Source organism: Phragmites australis, chromosome 18 (genome assembly GCF_958298935.1).
Source record: "Phragmites australis chromosome 18, lpPhrAust1.1, whole genome shotgun sequence".
Taxonomy (NCBI): domain Eukaryota; kingdom Viridiplantae; phylum Streptophyta; class Magnoliopsida; order Poales; family Poaceae; genus Phragmites; species Phragmites australis.
The window spans coordinates 6926814-6944591 of NC_084938.1; the positions used below are offsets into that span (position 1 = coordinate 6926814).

The 17778-nt window shown below is 42.4% G+C and overlaps 1 protein-coding gene across 1 annotated transcript; it reads left to right on the forward strand.

The window, feature by feature from the left end:
- The first annotated feature begins 4668 nt into the window (after positions 1–4668).
- On the forward strand, positions 4669–10426 carry LOC133898855 (NADPH--cytochrome P450 reductase). The gene is made up of 17 exons (XM_062339643.1): positions 4669–5392; positions 6168–6227; positions 6340–6416; positions 6799–6940; positions 7035–7071; positions 7163–7232; positions 7328–7519; positions 7627–7719; positions 8074–8302; positions 8391–8474; positions 8569–8720; positions 8800–8896; positions 9248–9397; positions 9482–9559; positions 9637–9759; positions 9850–9963; positions 10079–10426. Exons 1-17 carry the CDS (start codon positions 5075–5077, stop codon positions 10157–10159), a joined length of 2097 nt encoding a protein of 698 aa, XP_062195627.1. The 5' UTR covers positions 4669–5074; the 3' UTR covers positions 10160–10426.
- The last annotated feature ends 7352 nt before the right edge of the window (positions 10427–17778 follow it).

The following is a 17778-nucleotide window of genomic DNA, read 5'->3' on the forward strand; positions in this document are numbered from 1 at the left end:
TTATAAAAATGGTTGTATGATATTTAAGAGTGTCTATTAAGTAATAGATGACATTTTCTCTATCTTATTTCTCTTTACTACGCATCAGATAAAATTTTAAATAACTTCTTTTCTAAATAATTGACGTAACCTTATTATACACGTCCTGAGTAAACCGGTTAATTTGTGAAAGTGATAAGCACGGAGCTACTGTGCTTTGCCACTCACCAATGTAGCTGTTGTAGACTTAAACCATGTACTGCAACTACAGCGTCTGGGAATGTATCGCGATGCACATCGTACTGATGGTACATAGTGCTTGAAAAACATCCTATTTTATTTATATCGTGATGCACATAATACTGAAGTACATAGAATGTTGCTTTGACGAATACATATAATCTTAAAACATCTTGGAGAGACTCTCTAAAAATTCATCTCTATATCCTCGTATAGAGAGCCTTCTAATAATATTTACTCATTAAATCTCTTTCATCTCCAACACACTCCATACACTCAATCCCTATATTCCAACAAACTTCTCATTCTTCTCTCTCCTGTGTCACCGACATATGAACCCCACCCTTCATCTCTCTCCTTCCCCCATTCCTTTTTTCTCTCTCCCTTTCCTCTTCACGCCGGCGAGGTCCCTCGCCTTCGGTGCGCTCTTTGATGACACGACCTTCCCCGCATGCGACAAGGCGCGCGCCATGCTGTCCCCCATCATGCTCGTGCTCCAGCACCTCTCGCAGTTCTCGACGGTGCCTGGTGACTTCTTCTTTGGGCTCAAGGCGCTGGCCGCGTTGGTGCTCTCTGATATGGGCCTGGCCGGGTCAATCACGGAATCCATCGGGGACCTGAGCGAGCTTTGAGTGCTGCGTTTGGACAACAATCAGTTCACCGGTGTGATACCGGCGAGTTTTCGACGGCTGGAGAGGGTGAGCAAGCTTCGCATCGATGGCAATCGGCTAGTGGGGCCGATACCGTTCGAAAAGGAGATGATGTAGAGACTAGGTAAGAAGTTACGCGTCGGCGGCAACGACGAGCTCTGCTATGACACCAAACAAGAAGGCCTTGAGGGCGTCGTTGCGCTTGCCGACGTCGTGGACTACGCCAGTGTGAGGAGGAGCAGGAGGCGCGACGGGTGGGAGCTGGTGGGCCCAGGTGGGATTGGAACTCTGGCTGGTTCCTATATCTAGCTAGGATGAAGGGGGGTATTGGGAGCCTCTAAATATTGGGAGTCATATAGGGCATCTGTTGGAGGTGGTTTTTAAGATAAAAACTCCCTAAATTAAACTATAGGGAGTTATATTAGGCTTCTTTTGAAGATGCTGTTATAGAGGCACATGTTTAGTTGTCCATATGTATTGCTTTAGTCTAGTTTAGCAGATATAAATATACCTCCGTAGCTTAGCTCGGCGGATGCAGTATATCCGCTCATGTAGGTGGACTCACTTGTTAGTGTCACAAAATTATTTTTATATGAGCAACCAATCACAGTCTCAACTCTTGTATTCGCTCATACGATCTCACATTCTGCCAATCAAATAGAAACTCAACTCAGCCTGTTCAAACAAATACAACCAATCAAATATTATTCTTTTCATCAAATATAACTCCACTCAGCTTGCGTATACAATCCATGTAAGCAAAACTCATGTGAGCAACCAATCACACCCACAGTGCACTCCATTAGCCATACACTACGGGTGTATTTGGTTGCCCACATCAGGTGCATCCTGCTCTGCTCGTGCGTATATTTTTGTGAAGAAAGTGTTTGATTGCCTGTATACATTGTTACTTCCTACATTTGTAGATGCAATTATATGGTTGGTGCCTGGTCTGGTAGATATGCTCAAATTGAGCTTCTCTCTGAAGCCTGGCTCGATAGATGCATTGCATATGCTACAATGCTGCAGCAGGTCAACTCTTTAGTCTCAGGTGCAGAATCATTGCATCTATCTATGTAAGCAACCAAACATCTTTACATAGTCATTGCATCCAATAGAAGTAGAGTCATTATATCAGTTTATGTAAACAATCAAACACTCTGTTTTTTTAAACCACTACATCTATTCAGACTGCTTCTACTAATCCAAAATATATACTGTAAGGCTATCTCCAGCAGGATCGGTATTTCCGATCCGTATTCCTGTGCAGCGTGCCAGAGCGTCCTTTTGCCGATCCAGCCGATCGGTATTGAGCTCCAGCAGCTTCGGTTTCAGGCGCTACAGGGAAGCAGGACCGAAATACTGTAGTGCCAGGAACCGAAAATTTGCCGATCGATTGGAGGCTCCGTATTACTGTGTCGAGTGTATGTCTGTAAGCTCGAGGGAAGAAGTAGAGTAATGGAAGGTATAAAATAGAGTAGCTGTTGGAGATAAAAAAAATAGAGGATACTGTAATAATGTTAGAGGATGTTATAATAGTATTATAGAAAATAAATTTTTAAAATACCTGCTAAAAATAACCTACCCTATGAAAAATCGCAAACCCCAAACACACTCTATACATTAATTTGGTTCCTACGTACGGTCGGATCTGAGCTTGGCAGGTAAGTCAGCCCCGCCACTTGGAAGTTCTTCTCCTCCAAGTTACAACTCACAGCTGAGTCAACTGACAATTGTCCTTGTTTCCGTTCCAGCTAGCAAAACAACTTATTCTTCATTTGCCGCTTATTTTTGTTGCCCAAGAAACCACCGCTTTCTCTGTAGTCCGAATTACGTGAACTTACTTTTCACGAAAACGTTTGGTTTGCACTAAGGTTCATTGACAAATCTATAGGTGTTGCGGGTAAACCCATTAATATCCATCTATAATCACTGCTAAATCTTCGTGGTTCGTGTTCAAGGGTGTCACGTCATCCTCAGCTGTCCGTTTAATATGAGTTTGAAAATAATCAGTATGTGGTCAATTTACGTAGCTCAATTTATATATTAACTACCGTGCTAATTTCGACTAATAGATATCACCATAATTATATCTACCAGCTAGTCGTCTAATCGTGAACTAGACAAAGGATAATAAACATAATAATCAAGACAAAAAAGGAATACGAGATCACAGATATTTAATATAAAAACTATGATACTCTATAAAGCATAAGATATAATTATCATTGTAGCATACTTGGATGGTGACAATTCTAACTCTAAACCATGATCTAATTAGAGCCTTATGATATAATTAGATTATCTAAACTAGCATAAACTACTTAGATAATTAAAGCTAAAGTTAAAGGTGTTTCATTGAGATTAACTAGACTTAGAATCATCGATGTTGAAATGTCGAGAGGGTATCTATATATAATGCTAGGAGTTAGGGGTCGCAAAACGGATCCATGTCCGTGGTTGCTGTATAGCAAAGGAAAGGGTGCTACGTGGCACCAGAGCTCATTTGCTGTGTCTGCCACGACCAGCTCGTAGGTTAGTTCATCTTCCTTATAGAAGATGTCCAATGGTTTCCATGTGATCCTAATGTGCATAGATTTTTGAGATTGATTTATAAAGATAAGTTCAAATCTTCAACGATTTATTTCCTATATTTTAAAATATTCTCAGCAATGTCAATAGCAACTTCTTGAAGGCTTATGTGAGTGGAAGATACCTCTAGCATTACATGGGCTGAGGTGGACTTCAAAATACCCGGCATCCATTTATATCTGATTTTATCGTCTTTTCTACTGATTCCTGTAAGTCATAGTCAAACGATATTATACACGTATATCATCAAGATTAGTATTAATAATTAGTAGTAATAATAAACAATTAGTAATATATTAAAAGAATATGACACTAATAAATATGTATAATGAGCTTCATTAGCATCCCGATGCAAAAGTAAATGGAGAATATATGTTGTGGGCACCTAGGTGTAGGAAACCCGTGTTTCACCGGGAAGATGAATGCGTCGATGTGAAATCCACGTTGTTTCGTGGTGCAGGATAGACAACGCACTTTATATATTTTTTCCAATGTAATCGATATACTTGCTTTGGTTATAAATATTTATCATTTTAATTAATATTTAGTTAAACTTTTAAATTTTGATCATTAATAATTTTTAAAATATTTAGTTTAGAAACATAAAAATAATATATGTAGATTTATCTTGAAAATTATTTTTATAATATTATATTTTATTAGATATTATAACTATATTTTAATAAAAAATAATAGTTAAAGTTGTAAGATGAAGACCGTAAAAAGTCAAAGTGACAAAGGAAGTAATAAGTTAGGTGGATAATTGCTTGTTAATTGAAACTCGAACAAAATTCTCACATACCTATATTTTCAAATAAACAAATAAATTATACCCCAAACTATACAATATTTTTCCCACGCCACCTATTCATTTCAGCTCCTCCGTGCATTTCCCACCTACAACAATAAAGCCACGAATCACACGCTTGGGGACTCTCCCACCATCATCCTCACCCTCACTGACACGTGGGGCTATCATCCACCTCTAATATTATCCTCAATCATATTTTATTTCTGATTTCTCTCTTCATTTTTATTGTTTTTATTTTTATCCTATCTCTGACTGTTTCTTTTCGAGGATTCGTGAGTGAAGAAAAAAGAAAATCACAAGATAAAAATCCCTTCACTTAAAAAAACCAGAATTTTTTGGCAAAGGAAACTAGAACCTCGGTTGGAGATAGGAACCTCCGTTCCCAAACCCATTCGCCCCTCCGTTCCCAAACCTACTCCCGCCCCCGGACGGACCCCAGTGCGCCGGGTCCACGCACCACTCCGCCCATCGCCGCGAAGCCTCCCCCTCCTCCTGCGCTGCGCGGTGGTAGGTACGGTGGTTTGACCACGCCATCACCGGAGCCCCACCTATATAAGCCCCCACCTCCTCCCCCTCGCCGGCAGCAGCAGCAGCTGTTGTAACTGCAACCGAAGCAGTCGTCGCTGCCGTGCCCGTTGCCGCGTCGAAGCATTCGTTCATCGCTGCCATCGCTAACCTACTACGACCCATCCACCACCAGCCCGTTTCCTCCGTTCCGGCCTCCTTGCTTCGGTCGGCCGGTCCGTCCGTGGTTGGTTGGCGGCCTGGCTCCGTGCCGCGTTGAGGAGGAGGCGGACCAGTGATGGACTCGGCGTCGGGGGCGATGGAGCTGGTGGCGGCGCTGCTGCGCGGGCGGGTGCCGCCGGAGCTGGCGGGGGAGGGCGCCGAGGGCCGGGCGCTCGTCGCCACGCTCGCTGCCGCGGTGCTCGGCGCCGCGGTGCTCGTGCTCTGGAGGCTGGCGGCCGCCGGGAGGAAGGGGAAGAGGGAGGTGGTCGTGGCGGAGGCGACGCAGGTCAAGGCGAGGGCCGTTAAGGGCGCGGAGGAGGCGGCCGACGACGGGAGGAAGAGGGTCGCCGTCTTCTTCGGCACGCAGACCGGCACCGCCGAGGGATTCGCCAAGGTAAGTGCGCGCGGTGCCTGCCGCAACCAATCGTCGCCTCTTAATTGTTTGGTTCTGACGAATATAATTGCTGTGCTGTTCGTGTAGGTGAATTGCTTCTCCTGTTTATGTTAGCAAAAAAAAAAAAAAAAATGATTCCAAGGGTATGGGGAGTTTTAATTATGGGGGGAATTAGTTCTTGGTAGGTGATGCAGACGGATTCTTTAACTTTTCCCCATCATTTTCATGCCGTCTTTGGGGGTCGCTTTCGCAGGAAAGGAAATTTCACGGCACATGAGTCTATGAAAGTTACTGCGAGATTTGAATAATTTGGTGTGCAAAATTTGAATTTTACCAGACTTTTCTGGTGTATTTTAGTCCAATTATCCCACTTATTTGCTTGAGATAGTCAAACTTCTGGTTTCTCCATCATTTATCAGACCTTTTCAGCGTTCCTAGCAAGAGGCCAACAGCATGTGCGGCCGCAGAATGTTGACCACAGTTAAGTAATACAAATCGTCCGGCTGGAAAGAATATGGGTGTCAACTGTCACGGAGGAGTTGGTGGGCTAAACAGCCTTCTTCCTACCTTCTTGCTGGGCCCCAATCATCAGATCTTTGTCTTTGATTTCGTGTGTATAAGGAGGAAAGGAGAAAAAGTGGGATTGTTTGGTAGCTTGGGAGGGAAAAAGCACTTGTTTTTTTATGGTTTTGAATGACCCCTTGCTGTAATCTTCATTATGTGCAATTCTTTTTCAGAGTAATGGTCTTCTAATTGTCGATCTGCTAAATAACAGGCACTTGTTGAAGAGGCGAAAGCAAGATACGACAAGGCAATCTTTAAAGTTGTGGACTTGGTAAGAATCCCACAGATAACAGCACAAACTATGAATGAAACTGTCTCGTATGATCACTCAAAGAGAAGTATCTCTTCAGATGATCTTAAGCACAAACTACGGTTGTTTATAGGATGATTACGCGGCAGAGGATGAGGAATATGAGGAGAATCTGAAGAAGGAGAAGCTAGCATTGTTCTTCGTTGCTACGTAAGACATTTGTTCTCTCCATTGCACCCTGCTGTCTTCTGATACTTTGAATATTACACTTCAATTTGGAGCACAATGTAGAAAAAAATAGCAAGTCCTTAGTACGTGCATCATTTCTCTGGCTGAAATTTGAATACGAACAGTATGTTTCCATCAGTGGATTCGAAATACCATAAGTTTCAAGTACCGTCCTAAAAATTATAACGACCTCTGCAATTTGCCGGCTTTATTTTATTATTTATTTTGGCAGATTTGCGATAGTAAATAGTAATAGTATTTCAGTTAACAATTTGGGGATCTCAACATTTGACTGCTTTTTTCATTTATTTTGGAGTACTAAATTCAATGAAGCCTTTCTAACATTAGTTTGGTAAAATTTCAGGTATGGAGATGGTGAGCCGACTGACAATGCTGCTAGGTTCTACAAATGGTTCACTGAGGGAAATGAGAGGGGAGTCTGGTTGAGTGACCTTGAGTATGCTGTGTTTGGTCTGGGCAATCGACAGTATGAGCATTTCAACAAGGTACTCTCAGATCATTTTACTTTATATGTTGCCTCATTTGTAAAATCTGGTTATGCCGGCATTCATTGTCTTCATCTTTTGCTTCTGGCTACAGGTTGCCAAGGTGTTTGATGAGCTCCTAACTGAACAAGGTATGCCTCATGAGTCATGACTATCTTATCATGTCGTCTTTTTTTATTGGTTAATTTGTTCAGCTGATCTTAGGTATTTTTGTTTGTTAAGGTGGAAAGCGCCTTATTCCGGTTGGTCTTGGAGATGATGACCAATGCATTGAGGATGACTTTAATGCATGGTATGTATTCACTGTCTTTTTCAAGCTGAAATTTTGGCATTTGGCTGCTTCAGTATTATTTACGGTGCTCTTCCTTAACTCCACTGTGTCCTCAGGAAAGAAGCAATCTGGCCAGAGTTGGATCGGTTACTTCGGGATGAAAATGACGTTTCCCCAGGCACTACATACACAGCTGCTATTCCCGAATACCGGGTTGAATTTGTCAAACCTGAGGAGGCAGCTCATTTGGAGAGAAACTTCAGCCTTGCAAACGGTCATGCGGTCCATGATGCACAGCATCCTTGCCGGTAGGAATGTCACTATTCCCTACATTTGCAATAATGACTGAAGGCCAAAAGATTTTCTATAGTTTTGGTGTTCAAGTTGATAAGTTGAAAATTCTGTGCATCTTTAGGGCTAATGTGGCAGTGCAGCGGGAGCTCCACACTCCTGCTTCTGATCGTTCGTGCACTCACTTGGAGTTCGACATTGCTGGCACTGGTCTTACGTAAGTTGTCATCTAAAGTTATGGGCATTGTCTTTTTAGTCGGAAACAGGCTATGGTAGTAAAATTTAGTATGTTGCTTATGTAGGCTGTGGTATTGAAATAGAAAAGTGGGAGGGGGACAGATTATTCCGATACTTATTGGATATATGATTTTCTTTAACTGTAAATTATTGGAATATAATTTTTTAATTTTTTTTTGGAATACAGTAATGTGCTAATGGAGCTATATCGATTGCTTAGTTCTAATGCTTTGGCTTGAGCGCAAAAGCCAGTTGAACTTAGATTTCTGGTCCGTATTTCCTTTCTTCATTGTTCCTAACATAATTTCACCATGTTCACCATGCTTCTTATCAGGTATGAGACCGGTGACCATGTTGGTGTATACACCGAGAATTGCCCTGAGATTGTAGAGGAGGCAGAGAGATTGTTAGGCTACTCACCAGAAACATTTTTTACCATCCATGCGGACAAAGAGGATGGTACTCCACTAGGTGGTGGTTCTCTTGCTCCTCCTTTCCCCTCCCCTATCACTATGAGGAATGCACTTGCCCGATATGCCGACCTTCTAAATTCACCAAAGAAGGTGAGTGTTTTAGTAGTGAACAAATCATACAGAGTTTATGACAAGTTAATTTAAGCCTCTCTAATCATATGATGTGTATGATTTGCAGAGTTCTTTGGTTGCATTAGCTACTTATGCTTCAGATCCTGCTGAGGCCGACCGTCTGAGGTTCTTGGCCTCTCCTGCTGGGAAGGTCAGTTTCTCTCAGGGACCAGTGCAAGTTCTCTTCATTGTTCACTCTATGAAACTCCTAGACATAAAACTTAACAAGTTTATTCATGATGCAGGATGAATATGCTCAGTGGGTTGTTGCAAGTCAGAGGAGCCTGTTGGAAGTCATGGCAGAGTTCCCTTCGGCAAAGCCTCCACTTGGAGTCTTCTTTGCAGCTGTCGCTCCTCGTCTTCAACCAAGATATTACTCAATTTCATCTTCACCTAGGTATATAATCCCACTCATAATTTGTCTTCACATTCTGAATAATTGTTTCGTGTTGACTTATCTTCTTTCTGTACATCAGTGTGGCACCAACCAGGATTCATGTCACATGCGCGCTTGTGCATGAAACAACACCAGCTGGAAGGGTACATAAAGGAGTCTGCTCAACTTGGATCAAGGTAACTTATTCAAGGTTAATTAACCCCCTTTTTTATGTTTTTGGATGCTGGCTAGTATCTCAATCTTTTGATCTCCTGATTGTGCTAAAGATGATATTTTTTTAAACTGCTGCTCAGTTAATGTTTTCCCTGCAAACCATGGCTTATCAGTACATTACACTTGCATTAGTATTTGGAAAAGAAAGTGCCGCTGTACCACACTCGCTTCCTTATCAGTGCTTGTCAAGCCAACTCAAAAGATTGATTTTTCATGTTTGAACTACATTAAATGGAAAAAAATGAGTTGCCATTAGTCACAAATCATCAACCGATTTGTCTAAAATTACTCTGTCATCCCAATTTGATTTGCAGAATGCTGTTCCATCGGAAGAGAGCAAGGACTGCAGCTGGGCTCCAATATTTGTGAGGCAATCAAACTTCAAACTGCCAGCTGACCCTTCGGTACCAATCATCATGATTGGCCCAGGGACCGGTCTTGCACCGTTCCGCGGCTTCTTGCAGGTTTGTTACAGTCCCATGGTACTTCTGCATTTCTACTGTTCATCACTCAAATTGCCAATGAGTAAATTTCATTCATGATACCAGGAGAGGTTAGCTCAAAAAGAATCTGGAGCTGAGCTTGGCCGATCGGTGTTCTTCTTTGGTTGCAGAAATAGCAAGATGGTACACACCAAACAGACTCCACTTAACACCAAGGATATTTACTGCAGGTTGTAGCTGACATAACTGTGATTTTACAGGACTTCATCTATGAGGATGAGCTGAACAATTTCCTTGAGCAAGGAGCATTGTCTGAACTGGATCTTGCCTTCTCACGTCAGGGCCCTAATAAGGAATATGTGCAACACAAAATGGTGCAGAAAGTAATTCAGCTGCTCCCTTTCTGATAAAGTTCAGTTAGTCCTCAGTACCTAATCCAGTTGATCATAGTTCTTACCTCTGTCCATTTCCAGGCTTCTGAAATCTGGGACATGATCTCCCAAGGCGCTTACATCTACGTCTGTGGTGATGCCAAAGGCATGGCCAGAGATGTACATAGAGTTCTCCACGCCATTGTTCAGGAGCAGGTACTCCTTGACTTCATTTTCATGTAGTCAAAAGTACTTCTGTACCACTATAAATGCTTCATTCTCCGCGCATATGTTCTTTCTCATGCATATTTCCACGTTTATGGTGAAACAGGGATCGCTCGACAGTTCCAAGGCTGAGAGCTTTGTGAAGAGTCTCCAAACGGAGGGCAGATATCTGAGGGATGTCTGGTAAGAGCCTAAGAGGCAACGTTGGGGACATGAACAATTCCCGATAGACACAACATTCATTCATATCACAGGAGTACAATTATTAGTGGAAGAGAACTGACACTGGACGAAGATCAGATGTTTTTAGTGCCTCTGCGTTTTCTTTTTCTTCTTTCTTTTGTTCTTGAGATGCTTAAGAAGTTTTTGCACCTGTGTATTATAAATTCTTTCTATGTATAAGATGAGGACAATTTTGACAATAAGCCTATGACAGTGTGATGCTATAGTGACACATCAGTTTACAACATAACTTGTCTTTAAGCTTGAAAATTGATTGTTCATGCCAACAAGTTCGTTTTCACCCATCCAGAGGATAAGTTTTTGGTTCCTATTTTTGTTGAAACTTTGAGTTGAAAACCTCGCTCTGTATACTGTGACCGATATTCTTAAAACAGGTCTACTCGCATGAGTACTCATAATATGTACCTTTATTTGTTACGAGTAAGAAAAAAAACGAGTAGTTTGTTTAGCCGGTCTGCCCATGTTTTTACTGAGGTAGTCTTGTTAACTGGCCGTTTACAATAATCGCAATAAAATAAAATAAAAACTGGCCGAAAACAAGAAGGTTACATGCTTTTGTTGAGGCCATTAGCATTCACCACAGCCCCTCTCCTTTCTTTTTCTTGATTAGAATATAAATTCCATTAAGCAATGGGAAAAATTGCAAAACCCCACTTCCAACGTTGGGGGTTTTGTCAAAATCCCACCTACAACTTGATTTTTTTTATCTACCCCTACAACTTTCATTTGATGTCAAATACCTATCTTGTGTGACTTCTAAAATAGCATGGTGGCTTCCAGAATGATTTTTATAGTCTCTTGAATAGTTAGATTGGACCCGCCACTACGATTTTAAACTTTTAAATAGAATACATATTCAAAAATATGTGAACCAGGAGCCCAAATAATGAAATACTAGGTCAGTTTAAATGGTCCCAAGATGTCCGTAGCCACTTAAGATATTACTACGCCACTCTAGGAATACTAGGAAGTTATGCAGACACCACATTGTTATACGGTCATATACAGGTATTTGATATCATAGAATAGCTGTGGGTGGGAGAATGAAGAAAAAAGATGTTGTAGGGGAGAGGTGGTTTTGACAAACTCCTAAAGTTGCAAACGAGTTTTTACAAATTTTCTCTTTTTCAGTAGACACAACAATGTCGCTGACTCACTGGTCACCAAGTTCTCTCTCCTTCCGTCACGTACACACCGCTCTCTCCTTTTTCGTGTGAAGCTAGGAAGGTCACACAGCCATTGAGAGATGTAGCGGCAGCATGCATGAAGATTCTAGATGATTTGGTTAATGGGCTCTAGTGCCAAATTGATTTTTAGAGCTACCTGAAATTTGAAGTTTTTCTTACTACTGTGACTTGTAGCCTTTCCTAGTCACTCTGTAGTTTCTAAAAATATTGATGTTATCGGGAATGTATTTGAATTCATATGTAAATCCACAATTTAAATTAGAAGCATTGGTTACAACTTACAGGGTAGAATACAAGACGAATTGTCATATGCTCGTTACAAGATTAGATGAGCGAACAAGTATCTTTTTTTAATGGAAAATCGACTTGGGGTCTCTGCATAATACATTATTACATTGTTCCAGCGTAGAGGTGAAAAATAAAAAAAATAACAAGCCACATGATGTTCGGAATAAGATTAAAAAAAAGCACAGTCTATTACTAAATCTTTGCCCATGCTGGCACACCTTAGTGTCTCCTCTTTCCTCCTTTTACTGCAAGTCCCAAATACCGTAACCAATAAGCTTCCATAAAAATAACTTCAAAAATACTATTTACTATGTCTATATCTTTATATATCAGATGTAGATATAATGTCATTTGCATGTTATCTGCCTGTGGTCCCAATCAATAAACATAGACTTCCTTCCCAAATCGTGTAGTAGACACAACCCTAGTCTCAAATACATGTTTTAGCTACATCTTTCTTGTTGTCTCATGCATCGGCTTCAATCCGTAAGTGACGGAAGCCACTACTTACTTCTTTTCTTTTTAACTCTATATCATATCAACTTCGATCGTATGTGGATAGCTAATTATTAACTATGAAGATAATAAAACATAATAGATGAACATAACATATACCACAAAGTTAGTAGAAAATCTTCAACATGTGGACCTTCACCACCGATTTGGACCGGGTAAACCATTCGATATCAATTGGAATATAATGAAAAAAATTGAAAAATGTTTACAATAGATATTTCTTCAATATCATTGGGTTTTCTAAATCCACCATATGATTCGAATTCGGTGTCCCAACCATGGAGCACACTGGGCTCATCTGGGTTGTATTCCATGACAAACACCTCGTGGCGACCGAGGTCCTCAGAATGGGACTCAGCGGTTGCTGTGGATCTGACCATAGGTAGCCCAATCGAGTTATCAGTACTTAACAAAATATGAAAGCACGCTCCTTACCTGACGCGCCAACTATCGAGGGTTAATCCCTCGTAATGTATTCGGGGTATGCCGGACAATGGGTGCGTGATTAACATTTCCGGTGGCTGTTGGTGTGTGTCGAAAGAACTCAAGAACACCAAGATTTATCCAGGTTCATGCCTCTCTTGCTATAATAGCCCTACATCCTGTGTATTTTATTATAAGTTAGATGAACTGATCCAGAGTCTCCCCTTACAAGCCCGATCCTCCCTCTTTATATAGTAGGAGGCGAGGTGTACCGTATACATACAAGCAGACTGTGCCACATACGGTGGTTGCTCTATACCTGATAAAACATCTACACCTAGGTCATCACTGTGGGCATACCCGACCTGTCCTGGTCGTCCTGCACGCCCTGTCTCGTCCGCCAAACACCGACACGCCTGCTGCACGCCCGTCATGCTCGCCTGTCAGGCCTTCACGCTCGCCTACTAGGCCATCTTGTAGCATTAAATGCTACAAGATGGGTCACACCATCTCTGCACTGACCCACGACTTCACCCACCGAATGGGTGCCTAGGGAAGGAAAACATATAAGTAGATGACATTAAATACAATTAGACTAGTTTGGTGAATATCTGCCTCACGATCAGTGGGGGCTGGTCACAGTTTCCATCTACGATCAGGGGACTGGTCGCGCGAGCCCCGCTTGGTCTCGTAGGGGGCTATGGTTTTGAAAATATTAATTGCCAGCTGGCATCTGTTAGCCTGGTCCCTCCTGATAGGGGACCCCCCTTATTCTTTACATCGACAGGTAGGTTGATGCGAAGAGGCAGCGGTTTGGCGGTGAGGGGTGGATCAAGACATTGGAGTTGGGGAAGAAATGTGTCGGTGCGCCAAATACGGACGAGAGAGATGGGGATTCGACAGGGAAAAGCTCAGGACACCTGCGACAACCTCTCTCCTGGCTTCCTTGGCCATATTCATCTAGATAAGGTAATCCTTCAACAAGGATTATACAGGCCAACACGTGGGTGTTGTGTGAGTGCTAGTGCTATCACTAACCTTTCTCATCTCAGCTCACTAACATGACAAAGTAATAATTTTACTCACATGAGAGGAAAAGGTGAGGGTGGTCTCCTTGGTTACTTGATGGTGATTGTGTGCATATCTAAGGAATTTATGAATACTAGATTCCTAGAAGAAAAAGGGATGGTAAGGTCATGGCGCATGATGTAATCTTTCTTAATAAAAGAATGAGATGCACCATAATCAAAAAGTACGGTTGCGGGATGAGAGTTCACTAGCAACGTACCCAAAAGAATGTTGTCATCATGTTGAGCCTCTTCAGTGGTGATGTGATTAATATGATTGCGCTTCAGGACCTGAGTGTTCTTCGGGGCTTGGTGTTGTGGTTGCACTGGAGGTGGTGGTGGTGGTGGACTCAGGGCATTCACCATACCACCTTGCTTGGGGAAGTGACACTCCCGAGCAAGGTGCCTAGTATGACCACAACTGAAGCACGGGCCCCTTGGGCCATCGCTCAGGTTGACTTGTTTCCCGGCGGGCCTTTGCGGTTGTCCTTGGGGAGGAGGAGGAGGAGGGCGTCGAACCATCCACATAGGCTGCGGAGGAGCATGAGACAGTGCACGGGATGGAGGAGGAAGTCCCATATGAGGACGTTGTGAGCTACTGCCCACTGAAGGCAGCAAAGCTCTCATGCTCTTCTTCTCCTCTTGGCAGGACTTCATCTTGTATTCCATTGTGATAGCTATATTCACCATTTTATTGAAATTGGTGAACTCAAGAGCTGCAAGTCTATCTTGCATCTTGCTTGACAGTGGGCTCTTGAAGTGCTCTTGTTTCTTGACATCAGTGTTGAATTCCTCAGGGGCATATCGGGCCAAATAGTTGAAATCTCGACCATAGTCCATCATGCACTTGCCCCTCTATTAAAGACCACGAACTCCCTCCTCTTGATATCCATCACACCGTTGGGGATGTGGTAGGTGTGGAAAGCTTTTCAAAACTCCATCCAAGAAATGCGATGATTGGACTGTTGCAGGGCGAGCAAATTCGTCTACCATGCCCCGGCTGCTTCTTGAAGTTGGTGCGCGGCATAGAGGGCCTTCTCATGACCCTCACACCGAATAAGAGCAAGCTTTTGCTCGATGGTGTGAAGCCAGTCATCAGCATCAAGGGGGTCTGCGGCGTGAGTGAAGATGATCAGATGAGTATGAAGAAAGTCAGAGTAATTGTCATGATGATTTGCTCCACCTCCACCATGAGGAGCCATATTTCAGACCAGAGCTTCGGGGAGTTGGGTTTGGTCTTGGCGATTCTGGTCAATTTGCATCAGCACCTCCGCCATAGTCGGGGGCGACGGTGGGTTTTGTTCACCTGAGCCTTCTAGGATATCACTCTCAGAACTGTTGCGGGTCCTCATTTTGTCATCCATCCAAGGTTTAGTGATGACCAGGATGCTCTAAAGTTCAGATAGCTAAAGATTTCTAAGCATTTGGAGAATTAAAATTAGCAACCAGCAAGTGGAATAACCATTCCCACTTGATAGTCATGCATGTACAATGAAAGACATGAAGATGCTATGATCCTAATCGATATGTTGCTCACATTTGGACACTTCCCACAAAACGTAGCCAGCCTTAAGGTCATTACATATAGGGCATAATATAGTAGATTAATCATCCTATAAGTTTGCGATTACTTAGCTACTTCTGAATTCACGTTCCTCAAGTTCGATTAGCTTCACTGATTGGTCCAATTTCCTTAACGTGGAAGACATGCTCATGTGACTATATCCATTCTCAACCCATAAAGAAATGAGGCAAGTTAGAGAGAAACTTTTCTCCAAATTTTAAGGGTTTAGCAGCAAAACGAGAATAGATCTAGGATAGAGAGGGAATAAAATAGAGCAACCATGCTAAATCTTGAATTTTAGCTTCGATTAGTGAGTTAACTAATGAAGTTCTCAAATTTTAACCCACTTACCAAATAAAATATGGTTAACTCTATCAACCTTAGCTCTGATACCACATTGTCAGACCCGTCCAAATTACACTTAACTTAATCGATTGTGCCGTCTGTCTATAAAGATAAAAGTTAGCACGCACCCATCATTTGATGTGTCAAGTACTATCACTTTTCTAAAAACATCCATCGCAGCTACTATTCGATTAAAATGAGAGTAATTTCGGTAGTCCTGATATATGCTCAACAAAACCCAAAATCACAACATATACCGTTTATAATATAGTTTCATTATAAGATATGAATAAAATGCAAAGTTTTAACTTTTGTTACATACCTTGTTCACAAGTCCAGTTTCTACTTAGCATCCGAGTTTTTCATATGCAGCGGAAAGATATTAATAAAACAAAAGGCCAGTGGCGCCATTGCCCATAAGACACCACTGGGATTAGCTCAGACATTCCTCCTCTATTCCTGCCCATCACTGACATCGACAGGATAGAAATATCTATACACAAGTTCACCGTTACCTGCATCAACTTAAGGGCTGCACCCTGAGTACGAAGGTACTCAGAAGACTTACATAATATGGGTATATACTATCCCGACTCTAAGGATAATACATTTAGTTGAATAGCAAGGAATAGCCTCAAAGTTAAGTTGATTCAGCGAAAAACACCTTAACCAGTATAAGGACATGAATAGCTAGCATTAATCCTCAAAAATCATAATCTCCAAGTAATGTAAACTTATTCAACTAACCTAAGCATCAGCATATGCTTCTCCTCAAAACCCACAGACTCTCCATTTACTCAAACCGAACAAAACTCTACGATGTTTTCCAATGGGCATTAAGCGTGCTCCATGACTAAGAGCATGGAAATTCAAATTAATTTTACACCCTGCAAAGGAGTACTTCTTTACCCACACGATATGAGACCATTCAACTTGTACAACTGATCTAGTTGCACAAGGGGTACCTGTGATAACCTTTCCCAAATAAGCTTCAACCGTTTGAATATGCACCTATAGATGCGGAGGTCAGCTAGGACTACTCATAAAGCAACCTAGATACCTCTACAAGCCCTCTTGCCCACAACACCATAGATTAGCACGACAAAGGGTCACATCAACGTAAGGTATTCGACTCATCCTTACCATATTCAGATATGTGGTTAGTATGAAAAAATGCTTAAGCCAATAGACACCACGGATAGTTCTTAAACGATGTAAGAGGTCTATGGCACCTGGGTCTCCTCTCCCGAATCGCCTCTGACACCGCCCACATCTCGTCTCAATTTTACCAACTCACAAGTAGTCTATGGTACCCGGATCTTCTCTCCTGAACTACCCCTAACACTGCCCACATCTCGTCTCAAACTCATCAACTCATCATTCCAACTTGTCATTCCTTTGAAATAGTAATTGAGAGTCCTATAACTCGCGAACGACGGTGACATCCATCGCTCGACTTCTACCGAGGACCTATGCAAAGGCAAAGCAATTATCGCATCATTTTTAGGTTAGACCACGACACATTGTACCCAAGATATAAGGATCAGTATTAACAACTTTGTCAAGGTAGATACTATGCAACAAATAGGATCTAACCACATTCCTAACATCGACTCACTAAGACATGCATATACAATATGTAGCAATATCTAGAAAATTGACTAATAATTCACCAAAATAAAGGAGAGATATGATAGATACTTGCCTGGTGCTTCATGCGCTACACTCATGAACTTCTCTGGTTCGTTCTTGGGTTCAAACATGTGACTCTCTGAAGCCTTGGTTTCTAATTAAAAGACCTTTTTGCACCGGAGCTCAACTAGATACAGAGGCTGACAGTGGGCCTAGGCATTTTGACCTCAGTCAAAATCGACCCATGGCTGGGAGCGCACAATGCTGGGCATGGCGGCGAACGACAACGAGTCTCAGCCAGCGGAGGGCAGCAGTGGCATTAGCGCATGCATGCAGAGCCGTTTGAGGCACACGTGGACGACGACGATGACCGAAAGGAGGTTAGCGATGGAACATGGCGGTGGCGTGCGCACGGGGATAGGGCGGAAGAACATGGATAATGGCCAACCGAAGGAGGGAGGAGGTGCAGCGCACTAATGGGAAGCTCCATGGGTAGGTGCTAGTTGGTGGGCTTGGCCGGAGCATGGCCAGCGGCGAAGCA

Bases quoted from the DNA above. Each gene is read 5' to 3' on its own strand.
- LOC133898855 (XM_062339643.1), top strand. From the start codon at position 5,075: ATGGACTCGGCGTCGGGGGCGATGGAGCTGGTGGCGGCGCTGCTGCGC. The intron at 7,520-7,626 runs GTAGGAATGTCA...GTGCATCTTTAG, and splicing joins GATGCACAGCATCCTTGCCG to GGCTAATGTGGCAGTGCAGC. The intron at 8,475-8,568 runs GTCAGTTTCTCT...TTCATGATGCAG, and splicing joins TGGCCTCTCCTGCTGGGAAG to GATGAATATGCTCAGTGGGT.